General features: G+C 37.9%; 1 protein-coding gene across 5 annotated transcripts in view; it reads right to left on the bottom strand.

Annotated features, from left to right (window-relative positions):
- Positions 1 to 18,300, bottom strand: part of BMAL2 (basic helix-loop-helix ARNT like 2) — an 83,398-nt gene that overhangs the window by 19,593 nt on the left and 45,505 nt on the right. For all 5 annotated transcript variants that reach the window (XM_049882705.1, XM_049882706.1, XM_049882708.1 and 2 more), the window contains 4 exons: positions 16,661 to 16,740; positions 14,324 to 14,416; positions 11,470 to 11,587; positions 10,266 to 10,409 (listed from right to left, as the gene is read on the bottom strand). In XM_049882705.1, the coding sequence (XP_049738662.1) occupies positions 10,266 to 10,409; positions 11,470 to 11,587; positions 14,324 to 14,416; positions 16,661 to 16,740 (435 nt within the window). The remainder of the gene's footprint in view (positions 1 to 10,265; positions 10,410 to 11,469; positions 11,588 to 14,323; positions 14,417 to 16,660; positions 16,741 to 18,300) is intronic.

Here is an 18,300-nt window from a genome sequence, read left to right as displayed (position 1 = left end):
AAAGTATAAGGAATTATGCAAAGCACTTAGCACATACCCAAAACCCAGTGCCATCGAGTCAATTCCGACTCATAGCAGTCCTATAGGAAAGAGTAGAACCGCCCCATAGGGTTTCCAAGGAGCAACTGGCGGATTCGAACTGCCGACCCTTTGGTTAGCAGCTGTAGCACTTAACCACTACGCCACCAGGGTTTCCACACTTGGCACATACTAGGTTCTTAATAATTATTTATTCTCTCCTTGCTTTTTCATTTTTCTTCTTTCTGAGCCACAAATAACAGCTACCATTTGTTGAGTGCTTATTAGAAGCCAAGCACTGCATTACCAGTACCAGCTGTTGTCTAGTGGACTCTGATTTGTGACCACCCCATGTGTGTCAGAATAGAACTGTGCTCCACAGGGTTTTCAATGGCCGATTTTTCTGGCAGCAGATCACCAGGCCTTTCTTCTGAGGTGCCCCTGAATGGACTTGAACCACCAACCCCTTCAATTAGCAGTAGAGCACATTAACCATGTGCACCACTCAGAGACTCCAAGCTTTGCATTACATCAACTTAATCCTAGCCACACTCTTACGAGGTGCTGCTATTATCATTTTTCATAGGAAGACACTGAGAGAAACTTGCTTACAGTCACATAGTTGTTAAGTGGCAGACCTGGCATCCAAATCCTGTTGAATTCAAAGCCCAGGTTCTTTCCACTCTGCCCTAAAGCCTGTCCATGCAGGGCTGTTGTGAGGCCAAGCCTAGAACAAAACCTGGAACACAGGACCAAAAAAATACCAAACCCATTGTCGTCAAGTCGATTCCAACTCATAGCAACCCTATAGGACAGAGTAGAACTGCCCCCATACAGTTTCCAAGGAGCACCTGGTGGATTCAAACTGCCAACCTTTCTGGTTAGCAGCCGTAGCTTCTAACCACTATGCCACCTGGGTTTCCAGAACACAAAAGGGGACTCAAAAGCATATTAGTTCCTTTAGCTCATACAGAATTCAGCTACGAGTTAACTCTAGCATTTGCCAAATATTCTTCAAATATCTGTATTTTCCACTAAGATTACCACTTCTTTATTTGAAAGGAAATAAAACCTTCCCTGTCTCTGCTATAAATCTCTAAAAATTATAATTAAAAAAAAAATCCTTTCAGAAACCACATGGAAGCACTAAAATTTGATTATTACATTCTTCAAAAATGCTGCTTGGATGCATGTATTTTTTAACCTACATATGTGTTTTTGCTTAACATTCAATATTTAGAAGATGACTTCAAATACTCTAACAGGACTGTGCAGTTCCATGGAGGACATCCCACCTTCCTTTTTGTATCTCTGCAAAGGGTTAAAAGACCACACATAGAAATCACCATAATTCCAAGGCTATTATTGGTCACCGACTTGGGCTTCCCATGTTTAAGAAAAATTCTCCAAGAATGCATACATTTAGTCCTGAGTTATCTTAGAATTTCACAAAAAATAAGATGAAAAAATGTAAGGCAATAGAAAGAGGGGAGAGCCTAGAAACAGTAGAGTCCTAATACCAGTTCATGACTTACAGCTCCACACTTCGAGCTGCAATTTTGAAAGGCCAATACAATAATATGCATTTATTTTCAGCAAGGCCAGATTCCTCTGGTTCTCGTTACAAGGCCTTTTCCAGGTTTATTTCACAGGAGAAGTATGGGATAGGAAATGGTCCAAGTTGTTTGCTAAAATCTTCTTGGGATAAAATTTAAAAATTACATTGAAATTGCTTTTTGGGTGGAACAAAAACACCACAATGAAAATTCATTCACTGGATTCTTAACAGAGCCCTTGTGGCGCAGTGGTTAAGAGCCTGGCTGCAAACCAAAAGGTCAGCAGTTTGAATCTACCTGTCACTCCTTGGAAACCCTTTGGGGCAGTTCTACTCTGTTCTATAGGGTCACTATGAACTGGAATTGACTCAATGGCAATGGGTCTGGTTCATGTGTATACTTAATTTAATTTAAAAAAATTTTTTATACCTACTACCGTACTGATATATCATCTGTGTCATAAATCATAGATAAAACCAAAATTAAAAATATAAGAGAGAAAGACAAAAAACACTATTTTAAGGCCACATTTTATTTATTAATTGGAAAACCTTTTGTTCTCTACAAATTATTATACATATTCTTTAGTGAGAGCAATATAATTAATTATGCTTCATTATTTTTTTTAATCTTATTTTTTAATACTTTATGAGATAGTGATTTAAAGTCCTGGTTCTAAATCTAACTTCCTCTTTTCTTTTTTTTTCAAAACACTTATCACTACCAGCAAAGATTTTGTTTTGTACACTGCTCTGGCCCCAGCACATAGCACAGCATTCAGCAGATAGTACGGAGTCCCTGGGTGGTACAAACGGTTAATACATTCGGCTGCTAACTGAAAGGTTAGAAGTTTGAGTACCCTCAGAGGCACCTTGGAAGAAAGGCTTGGCAATCTGTTTTTGAAAAATCATCCATTGTGGAACACAGTTCTAGTCTGTCACACATGCAGTCTTCATGAGTTGGAATGGACTTGATATCAACTGGTATGTATTTAATATTTACTGAAAAAAAGTTCATTCTTTTTAAGCACAATACCATATAACAATGTGTCATTTGTACATCTCTACTCCATAAACGTTTGGCTGCTAAACAAAAGGTTGGCAGTTCAAATCGGACTGTCACTCCTTAGAAACCCTATGGGGCAGTTCTACTCTGTCCTACAGGGTCACTATAAATTGGAATTAACTCAACGGCAACGGCTTTGGTTTGGTTTTATTGGTTTTCCTACCCCATATTGAATGATTTCATGCTAGTAGCTTGAAATTGACCACAGAGATTAGCAAAGCTACAAATCAGGGCAATTCATTCATTCATTCATTTATGCATTATTGTCAAGAGCTAACGAAGTGATGGAGAAAATTTAATATTATAGATTAAACTTAAAAGTGTGTTATGTCTGTGAATAGCATTAAAAAATTAAATAGTCTTTCAATATTTGAAAACTATTATCCAATTCAGCAAAGAAGTCACTCACAGCATTGATGAATGACTGAAATTCTGATCACATGCCTTTGTGGTTTCCCTTTCATCTTACTCATTAATATAGAGAAAAATATCAACAGCATTCATGTCAGAACTACACTCAGAGAACCAGCTGTTAAACAGCTGCCAGCACACCACTGCCCATAACTTTGATGGGTCTATATATCTGGTCCCAGCTGCCTCCCTTCCTACCACTATCTTCTGCATCCGGGCTCTAGTTACACTGATGTTTTTTTTTTGGTCCAGACCTTTATACTTGCCTTTCTCTCTGCCAGGATTTCTTCCCATAGATCTCTGCATGACTGGCTCTTTCTCATCATTTAGGTTTCAGATCAAATGTCACCTAACAGTGACTTTTTCTGAGTGCTCTATCCAAAGGAGTTGTTCCTTCCCAGTACCTGTCCTTCTCAGTACCCCACTGTACTGATTTCACTGTACTTCCCATTACCTGAAATATTTGCTAGTTTATGTGTTTAGGGGCTCTCTCCTGTCCCTATATGGTCCAGTAGAGCAGTAACTTTGTCTGCCTGCTCACCAGGGTATCTTTGCATTTGGTACAGTACCTAGCATACAGTAGGTACTGAGTAAGTAATTGTTGACTGACCAAATCTATTTATTTATTTAATTACAGTCTATTACACCAAGTTTGACACACTGATGGCACAGTGGTGAAGAGCTCAGCTGCTAACCAAAAGGTCAGTAGTTTGGATCCAGTAGCCGCACCTAAGGGGCAGTTCCTCTCTGTCCTATACTGTTGCTGTTAAGGATTGAATTACGTGCGCCCAAAAATCGTGTGTCAACTTGGCTGGTCCATGATTCCCAGTACTGTGTGATTGTCCACCATTTTCTCATCTGATATGATTTTCCTACATGTTGTAAATCCTACCTCTATGATGTTAATGAGGTGGGCTTGGTGGCAGTTATGGTAATGAGGCAGGACTCAATCTATGTGATTAGGTTGTGTCTTAAGGCAATCTCTTTTGAGATATAATAAAGAGAAGCAAGTGGAGAGACACAAAACCTCATACCTCCAAGAAACAAGAGCCAGGAGAATAGTGCGTTCTTTGGAACCAGGGTCCCTGCGCTGACAAGCTCCTAGACCAGGAGAAGATTGATGACAAGGAAATTCCCCCCAGAACTGAAAGCGAGAGAAAGCCTTCCCCTAGAGCTGGTGCTCTGAATTTCAACTTCTAGCTTCTTAAACTGTGAGAGAAGAAATTTCTCTTCGTTAAAGCTATCCCCTTGTGGTATTTCTGTTATAGCAGCACTAGATAACTAAGACAGTTGCTATGAGTCAGAATCGACTTGATGGCAAGGGGTTTGGTTTCGGTTTTTATATCAAGTTTATCTATAGCATTTCTACTTAAGCATAACCAATGTGCAGGGACTCATTTAGAAATAAGATGGTCATAGAAGTTGTGAGAAAATGAGAAAGAAAATACAAGTGGAGGAGCCATCCCCACTAAGAGAACTCCAGCCCCTGACGTGGGCACTGCTGCCCGGTATTCCTTCCTTCTTTCTCCCTTTCTCCTCCTCTTGTGCTCCCAGAGATCTGACATTTAAGACTCTGAAGCAGTGGTTCTCAAGGTGTGTTTCCTGGATTAGCAGCATCAGCAACACCTGGAAACTTAGAAATGCACGTTCTCAGGATCACCCCAGACCTATCAAATCAGAATCTCGGGGGTGGGGCCTAGCAATCTGTGTTTTAAAAATCCATCCACGTGATTCTGATGCATGCTAAAGTTTGAGAACCACTGGTCTAAAAGAATATCTTAAAATATGTATTTCTCCAATGTACCTAAATTCTACTAAAGATTTGGGAGGGGTTTCAACTGCAATGAGTGAGTTTGGGTGGAGGATCAGGCCACGGGATAATGCAGTTTTGCAAAGGGGTTTATGAGTAGAAGCTCACCCTGGATACGCATTTTCAAGCTCAAGAGAAGAAATCATTCAAATGCAATATGGGTTCAAAATGAAGAAAGACGAGTAAATTTATTCATTCTGAAAGGGAGAATCAGACTGGGAGACTGACAGGGAGAATTAGACTAATGGGGAGGGGAAAAAATAGAGACAGGCTAAAAATCAAACCTGTGGGGTTGCAGGGTTTAACAGCAAAGAGTGAAATGGTAGGGCAAGGAGAGGAGGGTGAAATCAGAATTTATAGAAGTAAAGGGTTACACTGGGCACTAGCCATACACCAAGACAAACAGATGAACGAAACGCTAGTACTAAATAAGTCCATGGGGGAAAATCTCTTCCTGGAGGGAAAGACAAATATATTTGGTAATCTTTAAAACTCTTAAAAAACCTGATAATTTCAGCCTCTACCTGATAATTTGTATCAACTACCACAGAGATTTCAGCCACGTTAACGTACTCTAATTAGTTGCTATGTTTTCCTCTCATATGGGTTGCTGGCAGATTACCTGATTTGCTTATGGTTGGATCTGCTTGGCATGGTGTTTGTTCACCTCAAGTCAATCCTAAGGGTAAAATGTACTACAGTCCAGGTTCTACCTGAAGTATGACTCCTTGGACCATCCACACAGAGGGGATGTTCCTGCCCTTGAATACTATAATATGGCCATGTTCCATGTGTCCACTATAATAAGATTAATATGGAAGACTTAGGAAGGAAGGCAGAGAGAGCAGGAACTTGAGGTAATGACAATAATGGGTCTACCAGAGAGTGCTCCTGTGAGGATTAAAACATACAAAAATGCTTAGCACAGTATCTGGCACAGGGTAAGTGCTTAGTGAGTGACTATTAGTGCTTATCATTTTAGATGGTTCCCAAAAGAAATTTTAACTAAAACTGACAAATGGATTGAATTTTGTAGCTATATATTTTTTTAAAGGATGTAAAAACAAATTTCACATTGACCCAAAAGACTTGAAAGCAGAGACTCAAACAGAGACTTGCACACCAATGCTCCTTACAGCGCTATTCATAATAGCCAAAATGTGTAAACAACCTAAATGTTCATTAATGGATGAGTGGATAAACAAAGTGTGGTATATGCCTACAATGGAATACTACTCAGCCAGCAAGAGAAATGAAGTCCTGATACATGCTACAATATGGAAGTCTGGATACATGCTTGAAGACATTATGCTGAGTGAAATAAGTTAATCACAAAAGGGTAAATACTGTATGATCTCACTTATATAAAAAGATAAGGACAGGTAAATGTATAGAGACCGAAGTTTCTTAGTGGTTACCAGTGGCAAGAGGGAGGGGGAAAGAAGAAGGTTACTACTTATGGAGTACTGAACTTTAGTTTATGGTGCTGCAAAAAAATCACATTGATTAAAGTATGGTTGCACAGCCAACTAATGTAATTGCTGGTAATAAGTTGTACATGTGTAAAAAGTTAAATTGGTGGAATTTGTGGGGTAGATACATTTACAACAATGACAAAAAAAGAGTAGCTGCTGAGGCTGGTTATGTACAACCAAACACCTCATGGAATCTGGTTCCTTGGTTGGAGGTTTACTGTCTTGGTTTCATGAGATATCCCAGTTAACTGGCCTAATAATGTGTTCAGTGCTTCTGATCTACTTCCTAGCTTGCTGCATAGTGCCTGGAATCTTAAAAGCTCACAACTGGCCATTCAAGTTACAATAATTGGTCTCTACTCACCTGAAGCAACAGAGGAAGAAGGAGAGTCAGTAATAGGAGGAGAAAATGCAATGTGTGGTTAATCACCTCCATGAACAACTGCCTTCTTTGCCATGAGACCAGAAGAACTGGATAGTGCCTGGCTACCATTATGGAACATTCTGATTAAAGATTCTGTAGAAGAATCCAGATTAAAAGGGGGAAAATACAGAACTTCAAATTCCCACAGAATCCTGATTATCTTGAGCCATGGAGGTTGAACCCCTGAAACTATTACCCTGATACAATCTTTAAACCTTAAACCAAAAATATCTCCTGGATAGTTTAGCTTAACTAGTAAAGGATGTCTGCCTTGAGCATTGCGCTTTTTTAAGATATAAGTACGCGGGATCGAACTGAGAACAGCAACTTGAAAGATTAGATATGAAATTTAGGGGGCAGTGAGATTATGTTAATGAGGGAGGAACAACTTAGAAAAGGAGGGTGAGAACTGTTACACAACTCAAAGTATGTAATCAGTGTCACTGAACTGTATTTGTAGAAATTTTTGAGTTGGTGTATGTTTTGCTGTATATATTCTCAACAACAACAAAAATAAAATAAAATGTTCATGTTGAAATTTGTATAGGGAATCCTATATATAATAGCTTAATAATCTCCTAGGAAAAAAAGGCATGAGGTATTTTGCAGTCCATGAAATTTTCCAATTAAGTTTAATAGATGAGTGTTAAATCAATTCAAAATGTAAAAACCTATAAATCAAATCTATAAAAGAATCACAAGAAAACAGAACTAAAAATATATACCAAAGAACCACAATGTCATGAAAATTAAAACCACCTGGAATATCTTAAGAAACTTTCACCAAAATTAATCAAATCAGGCTCCTGTACTATGGCACTATTTTTAAAGACCTAACTTTACATTTTAAAAGTGATAATGGAACTTCACAGCACAAGTGTTATTTCCATCTCTCTCAATTTTTCCCACTTTCTAGGCCCCAAACTCCAATTTCAATGACTCCATTAAAATCTTAGGTAATATTCTCTAATGAGATGGAGAAACAAATCAATTTCATATGGAAGGGAAAGAGGCCCTGGATAAATAAGGCATTACTGAAAAAGAAGAACAAAGTGGGAGGCCTTATTTTACCTGATTTTAGAACCTATTATACCACCACAGTAGCCAAAGCAGCCTGGTACTGGTACAACGACAGATACATGGACCAATGGAACAGAATTGAGAATCCAGACATAAATCCATCTACATATGAGCAGTTGATATTTGACAAAGGCCCAAAGTCAGTTAAATGGGGAAAAGACAGTCTTTTTAACAAATGGTGCTGGCATACCTGGATATCCATCTGCAAAAAAATGAAACAAGACCCATACCTCACCCCATGCACAAAAACTAACTCAAAATGGATCAAAGACCTAAATATAAAATCTAAAACGATAAACATCATGGAAGAAAAAATAGGGACAACGTTAGAAGCCCTAATACATGGCATAAACAGTATAGAAAACATTATAAAGAACGTAGAAGAAAAACTAGATAACTGGGAACTCCTAAAAATCAAACACCTATGCTCATCTAAAGACTTCACCAAAAGAGTAAAAAGACTACCCACAGACTGGGAAAAGTTTTTAGCTATGACATTTCCGATCAGCGCCTGATCTCTAAAATCTACATGATGCTGCAAAAACTCAACTGCAAAAAGACAAATAACCCAATCAAAAAATGGGCAAAAGATATGAATAGACACTTCACTAAAGAAGACATTCAGGTAGCTAACAGATATATGAGGAAATGTTCACGATCATTAGCCATTAGAGAAATGCAGATCAAAACTACAATGAGATTTCATCTCACTCCAACAAGGCCGGCATTAATCCAAAAAAAACACAAAATAATAAATGTTGGAGAGGCTGTGGAGAGATTGGAACACTTATACACTGCTGGTAGGAATGTAAAATGGTACAACCACTTCGGAAATCGATTTGGCACTTCCTTAAAAAGTTAGAAATAGAACTACCATACAATCCAGCAATCCCACTCCTTGGAATATACCCTAGAGAAATAAGAGCCTTTACACAAACAGATATATGCACACCCATGTTTATTGCAGCACTGTTTACAATAGCAAAAAGATGGAAGCAACCAAGGTCCCCATCAACAGATAAATGGATAAATAAATTATGGTATATTCACACAATGGAATACTACGCATTGATAAAGAACAGTGAGGAATCTGTGAAACATTTCATAACATGGAGGAATCTGGAAGGCATTATGCTGAGTGAAATTAGTCAGTTGCAAAAGGACAAATATTGTATAAGACCTCTATTACAAGAACTTGAGAAATAGTTTAAACTGAGAAGAAAACATTTTTTTGTGGTTACGAGAGGGGGAAGGGAGGGAGGGAGGGTGGGAGATGGACGTTCACTAATTAGATAGTAGATAAGAACTACTTTAGGTGAAGGGAAAGACAGCACACAATACAGGGGAGGTCAGCACAACTGGACTAAACCAAAAGCAAAGAAGTTTCCTGAATAAACTGAATGCTTCAAAGGCCAGCGTAGCAGGGGCAGGGGTCTGGGGACCATGGTTTCAGGGGACATCTAAGTCAGTTGGCATAATAAAATCTATTAAGAAAACATTCTGCATCCCACTTTGAAGAGTGGCATCTGGGGTCTTAAACGCTAGCAAGCAGCCATCTAAGATGCATCAATTGGTCTCAACCCACCTGGATCAAAGGAGAATAAAGAACACCAAGGACACAGGGCGATTACGAGGCCAAGAGACAGAAACGGCCACATGAACCAGCGACTACATCAGCCTGAGACCAGAAGAACTAGATGGTGCCCGGCTATAACCGAGGACTGCCCTGACACGGAACACAACAGAGAACCCCTGAGGGAGCAGGAGAGCAGTGGGATGCGGACCCCAAATTCTCATAAAAAGACCAGACTTAATGGTCTAACTGAGACTGGAAGGACCCTGGTGGTCATGGCCCCCAGACCTTCTGTTGACGCAGGACAGGAACCATTCCCAAAGCCAACTCTTCAGACGTGGATCGGACCGGACAATGGGTTGAAGAGGGATGCTGGTGAGTAGTGAGCTTCTTGGATCAAGTGGACACTTGAGACTATGTTGGCATCTCCTGCCTGGAGGGGAGGTGAGAGGGTGGAGGGGGTTAGAAGCTGGCGAAAAGGACACGAAAAGAGAGAGTGGAGGGAGAGAGCGGGGGGAGAGTAATTGGGAGTGTGTAGCAAGGTGTATATGGGTTTTTGTGTGAGAGACTGGCTTGATTTGTAAACTTTCGCTTAAAGCATAATAAAAATTATTAAAAAAAAAAACTTAGGTAGTAAGGAAAATATGTACTTACCTAACAAATTTAAATGATATGATTTGAATGAGTCCATCTAAATAATTCACGTTAAAAAAAATCTTATTTTCTCAGGTGCTTTTGGCCTCAATTATTAGTATGCCTTAACCATATATTTTATTTTTTCTGTATAGAAAACATTTAGCGTATTCATTTTATATCCATGCCTTAAAATATCTAACATTCAAAGCGATGCTACCTTTCTTCCGTGAGTTGGGTAAGCATTCATGCTCTTCTTTGACAGAGACTTTACAACTCTTTATCCGACAGAAAAAGGATCGTCTTGAGCCAGAATACACATGTGTCCTTCCAGTGTGGAAATTACCATGAACTCGCAAGCCAGCTTTCGTGGCAGAAGTGGGCAAGAGAATAGGTGGAAAAGAATTATTTTTAAATAATTGTGAAATTTATCTCTGAATGTTTTTTAGTTATCTATTACATTTTTGTCTCATAGAGACCCTATAGGACAGAGTAGAACTTCCCCATAGAGTTTCCAAGGCTGTGATCTTTATGGAAACGAATTGCCACATCTTTCGTCTACAGAGTGGCTGGTGGGTTCAAACCACTGAGCTTTCGGTTAGCAGCCAAGTGCTTAACCACTCCACTTAACCACTGCTCCACTAGGGTCGCTATGAGCCAGAATCGACTAGACAGCATGCAACATTACATTTTTGTACAAATTTTAAAAAGAGAAATAGTTGCTTAAAGCAATGACATGATTGTACAGTAAACCCCAATGCAAAACATTTAAAAAATGTATTTGTCAAGCAGTCACATTTTGATGACTTACAAACACTTGCAATTTACCTTTACTTTTTCCCCAGAGAGTGAATAATAAATATAATTTAAGTAAAATGAAGTGAAAAAACCTGAAGTATAGCTGCAATTAATGGAACAAAGCTTCATTAGTTTTTTTAATTATAAATAATTACTTGGAACTTAGCATTTTCAGAGAAGATAAGAAATACTTCATAATTTCCCAACCACAAGTATACAAGGTCTTTTGCACTAAGCAAACCTAACTCATGTAAGAAAAAAATTATTATCTCTCGGTATATAGCTAAATAACTAAAATTCCAGCAATTTTTATCAAAAATAAGATACTTTCTTGAAAATATTTTATTAGCACAGGAAAAACAGAAAATATGAATCTATCATATTTTCTCAAATCAAAGTACCTTCATGTGAATATATGTCCTCATATGTGTGTATAAATACAGAAATTCTCTATACAGCTATACTGATGTTTTTTTTTAACTCTGAAGTTAAGCATTATCAAGTTTACTAAATAATTCTCCTCTCAATAAAACCATTATTAACTGTCTAAAAACACCGTATAGCTGTACTTTTAAGTAATAATTATATTTACATACAACGGTAAATATGCTAAAATGAGCACGTACTTTTGGCATCCATTAACTTCTCTCTTGGTGAAACATCAGAAGAAGAAAGTTGTTCCTTTACTTTGGCAACATCTTTGGGATGTAAGAAGTCAAATAAGCTTTGTCCAGTCAAACTAGCCTATTTATAAGGTAGACAGATGTTCATTTAAAGAGTGCTATAACATTTCTACTTTTCCTTATACAGACATATGATAAATACTTTTTCTTTTATTAAAGTTGCTTTTTCATAAGTTCAAAGATACATTACTCTACTGTGTAACATTAACTTAGTGCTAGAAGCAGGGCAATATTTGTAGACAGGAAAAAATACACGAATACAGAACCATAACCAGATATACACAAACCAATACAAACACCTCATCATTAATGTCCTGTTAACTCTTGTCTAATGAAAAACTTCCTCCAAATCACATCTTACTTCTGAATCATATTTATGATTTACTTTTAAAATTTTTATCCTTGGTAAAAAGAGATATCATAGTTTACAAAATGGAAGTATTAAAACATCGGTGATTTTATGGAGTGACTCAAAAGAGGGTTACCATACTGTTAAAAAAACAAAATCCAACCCAGAACACTTATCATTTCCCATTCCCCCTCCCACTCTGCAGGGCATCCTGGATCTATGCCTTTGCTTACAAGGTTTTATCACCTGTAATTCACTACTCTTTCTCTACACAATCAATTCCCTGACCATCCAGCTAGTTGCCTTTTACTCCTTAGACTCCTCTCCTGGCCCAAAATGTCTTCCTCCCTTTTCCTGCTCATGTTAGAGAGACAGGGCTAGCAGATATTCCATTTCATGTGTGAAGCCCTACCTGACCCTCAGCTGTCACCCTTCCTGTGAACTCCCTTATTAACCAAGTAGAGATTACTATGCAAGTAGTGTGCATTGCTTGGCAGTTAGATATCTCAGTCCAAAAAAACTAGCAATCTGATTTATCCATCAGTCTACTGTGTATTTGGTTAATGTAAATCTATGCCCAGAGTATGACTAACTCTTGGCTTCAGAGCAAATCAGGTTTCTGAATCTAAAAAGCTGAGGACCAGACCCTACATCATGGGAACCTCAATGTCCTCCTGAGCAGGCAGTGAGTCTCTTGGATGGCCTCTGCAATACAAAGTCAGTGAGTGCACAGTGGAATTGGACTTCTTGTCACTTATGTGAAACTTAAGTGCTATCCTGAATTGTCAGTTATCTTAGTGTATGTATGTAGTGTATGTAGTGTTCTGTTTCTCCAGTTAGAGGATAGAATAGTTGGGTTGTACTGTTTTTGTGTCCTTAACTGTTGCGTGATTCGTATGGTTCTCGATCCTTCTGTATATAACCACATAATACCTCTTTTTCTGTTACTTAACTCATTATCTGTGAATGCCTAATATTCTCCCAAATTTTTAAGTTCATAAGGAAAAGAGGCTGAAGTTAGTTAGAGTTATTTAACATTAAAGCTGTGGTCTATCTGACTTCTATTTTAAATGAGATCACAGGTGCTAGTTTCTGCCCTCTGTTGGATTAGTTTCAGTTGCTATAGTTTTTTAAATAACTAGTTTAAATAAATTGTGTTCAGTAATAAGGAGGTACTTACCAAGCTACTTAAATAAAAGACACGTGTTAGTGTTTACTGCCAGAGATTAGGCCAAAAGCTGTTATGTAATACATATAAGTTAATAATTAACAATTATGTTGCCTCTTGAAGGAGAGTCAGGAAGAGGAGGAGGAAATGGAGTGCATGACTAATTGCCTCCATGAACAACTGCCTCCTTTGCCATGAGATCAGAAGAACTGGATGGTACCCAGCTACCTTTATTAACATTTTGATAAAGATTCTATAGAAGAATCCTGATCAAAAGGGGAGAAATGAGGAAACAAATTTAAAATTCTCATGGAATCCAGACTTTCTGGAGCTACTAAGGCTAGATGAACCCCTGAACTATTGTCCTGAGATAATCTTTAAACCTTAAACCAAAAATATCCCCTGAAGTCTTCTTTAAACAACGGTGTATCTTAACTAGTAAAGAATGTCTGCCTTAAGTAGCATGCTCTTTTAAGACCTATCTACAGGGGATCAAATTGACAACAGCAACTCAAAAGGTTAGATAGGAACCTTAGGGCACAGTAAATTTAAGTCAGTGGAGGAGGAACAATTCTCAAAAGGAAGGTGAGAATGGTTGCACAACTTGAAGGATGTAATCAAAGTCACTGAACTGTACATGTAGAAATTATTCAATTTGGTATATGTTTTGCTGTGCGTATTTTCAACAATTAAAAAAAACTTTTTTTTTCAAAAATAATGTTGCCTCTTAGAGGATATAGAGATACACTTTTAGATATAGATATACACTTTTTTTTAGATATAGAGATACACTTTTTTATACATTTTTCAGGTACTCTCAAATACAAATACTGTATTTAGTCTTTATATCCTGAGAGACAGTTATAATCATCATTCCCACTTTTACACAGGAGAGAAGACTGAGGTTCCGTAAAATTAAGTAACTTGCTGAAGGTCAGAAAACCAAAAACCAAACCCATTGCCATCAAATCGATTCTGACTCATAGCAACCCTATAGGACAAGGCAGAACTGTCCCTATAGGGTTTCAAGGAATGGCTGGTGGATTTGAACTGCCAATTTTTTGGTTAGCAGCTAAGCTCTTAACCACTGAAGGTCTGAAGAAAAAAAGTGAACACTAATTCAATAAAAATCCATACTCTTTCCATCTCTCTTGGAGCTCTAATTTAGCAGAACCTAACCCTATATCCCAATGGGAACAAACAATTTAGGAAAAGCACTTTAAAATGTGTTTCTTTGAAAAATTAAGAATTGTGTAGAAAATATCCTCAGTTTTGGATACCTGATCATAATTAATCGTTTTGGAGACTGATTTAGAAACGAAGAGAATTTTTCCTCTTTCACATCCAACCACAAAAAGGAAGCCTTCTGCAATCTAAGATTAAAAAAAATAAAAATGAGTATTTTAAAATACCTTCTGTCTCACACAAACATACATTCAGATTTTGAGGAAATTATTGTGGCAGTATAACTAATGAGGTGGTCATAAATTTTCTTAAGATATAAAAATATTTATAAATAACAACAAATTGAATCCCAGTCTAATAATGTTTTTGACATGGAAAGTTCAGCCATGGAATATTCAGTTGGGATATTTCCTAATATAAGGATAACTTTTACCAAATTCTACTATACTCTATAGGAGATAGCCTATAAAGATATCAAAAAACTTCAGTAACAATGATTGCCTGTGGAATTGATGGAGTGGAAGGACCATGCAGAGGGAAGACAAGGAAAGGATGAAGACATTTATCGTATATATTTTTAGACTTTTTGGTATAAATTTAGTTTTTTGAAAACTAAATTTAAAAATTCTAATATGTCAACTACTCCCATAAGTTCTACCCAATAAATCCCCATGAAGCAATCAAATGGTTAAGGTGCTAACTGAAAGGTTGGCGGTTTGAGTCTACCCATAGTTACTATGGAAGAATGGCCTGGAGGTCTATTTCCAAAAAGACAGCGATTAAAAACTGTATAGAGTACAATTCTTCTCTGACACACATGAGGTCCCTATGAGCTGAAGAAGACCCAGTGGCAACCTTTTTTTTTTTTAATGTATTGACACACAGGATAAGTCGGGCACTTCCAACTTGATGTTTCCTTGGACTAATTTGTATCAATTGGAAACAAATACGAGGTAAATTAGGTAGACGTGTTCTAGTCAAATAAGGGGACAGGACCAGGGTTACATTAAGTTATGACTAAAAAAACAAAGATTGGCGAGAATTCTTATAAGCTATGGCACATTCTACTATCTTTAAAAATGGTTTTGGTAAAAAAAAAAAAAAAGGGCTAGCTGGTCTGACAGACTGGAGAAACCCTGAGAGTATGGTCCCTGGACACCCTTTTAACTCAATACTGAAGTCACTCCTGAGGTTCATCCCTCAGCCAAAGATTAGACAGGCCTATTGGGCCAACAATAGCACACGTGAGGGACGTGCTTCATAGTTCAATCATGTATATGAGACTAATGGGCACACCAGCCCAAAAGCAAAGGTGAGAAGGCAGGAAGGGACAGGAAAACTGAACGAATGGAAACAGGGGACCTGGGGAGGAGAAGGGGAGAGTGTTGACATTGGCTGCGGTGTGGCAATCTACGTCGCAAAACAATTTCTGTACTAACCATTTAATGAGAAACTAATTTGCTCTGAAAACTTTCACTTAAATTGCAATCAAAAAAAAAAATTCACAGAGCTGCAAAAAAAAAAAAATTTTTGTTATCTGCAAAAATCCTTTATGCTTCTGTCAGGAAAACCATGTTTAAATTTAGCTATTCAAATAAAAGAGTGGCTTTTAAAAGAAATTTTTAATAAAGAAAAATGGACAAAAATATATACAAAGACTGCATTTAATCACACTATGGCTTAACACCTGGTCATATTAGGCAGTGAACAAGGCACTTAACAATTCCTGTGAGCAGTATATGCCAATTTCAAACCAAAGCAAACCCACTGCTTTCAAGTCGATTCTGACCTACAGTGACCCTATAGGACAGAGTAGAACTGCCCCATAATGTTTCCAAGGCTCTAATCTTTACGGAAGCAGAATGCCACCTTTCTCCCTCGGAGCAGCTTGATGAGTTCAAACCACAGAACTTACTTAACAATTGTGCCCCCAGGGCTCCTCTGTATGCCAATTACATGATCATATTTTCTATGCCAAATAAACCCCTAGAGCGGTGAATCTGAAAAACCACGCATTTGAAGTGATGAGGACAGAAATGTCAAAGCATCAACTCATTAAGTAATCAGTGGCTGGCTACTCCGTAGAGAACAGGATTCTGAAGAATGGGATACAAGTTAAGCTGGCTTTGAAGGAGTAGCAATAGTGGAGCTCAGATCCTACGGTGTGACAGGTGAGTCCATTAGGCAATGGAGGAGGTCAGTACTAAAGACAAGCTTTGCTTCATATTTGGTAAAGTGCTTACCTTCTCTCTCTACTTTGATTAACCTGAACTAATAAGGCACGGCTACTTCTATAACTTACATTTCTATATTACAAAAATAGGGTTTAATGTAAAGTCATGTTTACAACAAGAAGCAAAGAAAATCTGGCTCCCATTTAAATAAAAATGAAAAGATAAATACAACTTAAACAAATCGATTGTTCTACTCACCTTAAGGATTAAGTGCCTGAGCTCATTATCCTGAATAAATGAAGGCCTGTAATTATCTCCTACATAAGAATTTGGCACGCCTAAAAATAAACAAGCCAAAAGTTATTGAAAATATAATATAATAGAGAGGAAAACACAGTTAAGTGCTCAATAATGTTAGCAATGCTGCTGCTGCTATCGTTGGTGATGATAATGATGGTACTTTCTTTCAGCAGACTGTAAAGAGGTAGTTATTCTCTTTCTTCATTACTACGAGATTAAAATTTCTTGAGTGTAGATCGTAAATTCCCGCAACTACTTTTCCTTTTTACTCAAATGCACAGACTTAATAAGGGCACGATATAAAAAAGAAAGTATTTTAACAAAATATACATACAAGGACATTTAAGAATATAGTTATTTTTACAATTGCTTATCTTATTAAAACTGATCATATGAATTGCTCTGAATGTTCAGATTTTATGGATTCATAGCAGTGGTGTCACTAGGTGGATGTGGGGTGTATGGACTATACCATATGACAGTCAGAGGGGGTGACACCAAAATGACTGTTTATAAAATTTTTGTGCAGAATTCAGAAATTAATTATTTTTTATAAAAATATCCCTGTAGTTAGTTATAACAAAAAATATTTCATAAGCCCAGCTTACATGTATCAGTATATCTACAAGGCAAACAAAATTATAACTCAAATAGAAAGACCAGACTTGCTGGCCTGACAGAGGCTGAAGAAACCCTGAGAGTATGGCCCCAGGACACCCTTTCAGCTCAGTAATGAAGTCACACCTGAGGTTCACCCTTCAGCCAAAGATTGGAAGGGCCCATAAAACAAAATGAGACTAAAGGGGCATGCCAGCCCAGGGGCAAGGACTAGAAGGCAGGAGGGAACAGGAAAGCTGGTAATAGGGAATCCAAGGTTGAGAAGGAAAAGCATTGACATGTCATGGGGTTGTTAACCAATGTTATAAAACAGTATCTATACTAACTGTTTAATGAGAAATTAGTTTGTTCTGTAAACCTTCATCTAAACCCTTTGCCGTCGAGTTGATTCTGACTCATAGCGGCCCTGCAGGACAGAGTAGAACTGCTCCATAGGGTTTCCAAGAAGCACCTGGTAGATTTGAACTGCCGACCTTTTGGTTAGCAGCTATAGCACTTAACCACTATGCCACCAGGGTTTCCAAACCTTCATCTAAAGTACAATAACAACAACAACAAAATATATATATATTTTGTCATTGTTGTCAGGTGCTGTTGAGTTGATTTCGACTCATAGCAACCCTATACACAACAGAACGAAACACTGCCCCATCCTGTGTCATCCTTACAATGGTTGTTATGCTTGAGCTTATTGTTGCAGCCACTGTGTCAATCTACCTCGTTGAGGGTCTTCCTCTTTTCCTCTGACCCTGTACTCTGCCAAGCATGATGTCCTTCTCTAGGGATTGGTCCCTCCTGATAACATGTCCAGAGTATGTAAGACACAGTCTTGCCATCCTTGCTTCTAAGGAGCATCCTGGTTGCACTTCTTCCAAGATTTGTTCGTTCTTTTGGCAGTCCTTGGTATATTCGATATTCTTCGCCAACACCACAATTCAAAGGCATCAATTCTTCTTCGGTCTTCCTTATTCATTGTCCAG

Source organism: Elephas maximus, chromosome 4 (genome assembly GCF_024166365.1).
Source record: "Elephas maximus indicus isolate mEleMax1 chromosome 4, mEleMax1 primary haplotype, whole genome shotgun sequence".
Lineage (NCBI taxonomy): Eukaryota > Metazoa > Chordata > Mammalia > Proboscidea > Elephantidae > Elephas > Elephas maximus.
Note: the sequence above shows the minus strand (reverse complement) of the source record. Positions and strands in the feature narration are given on the sequence as shown.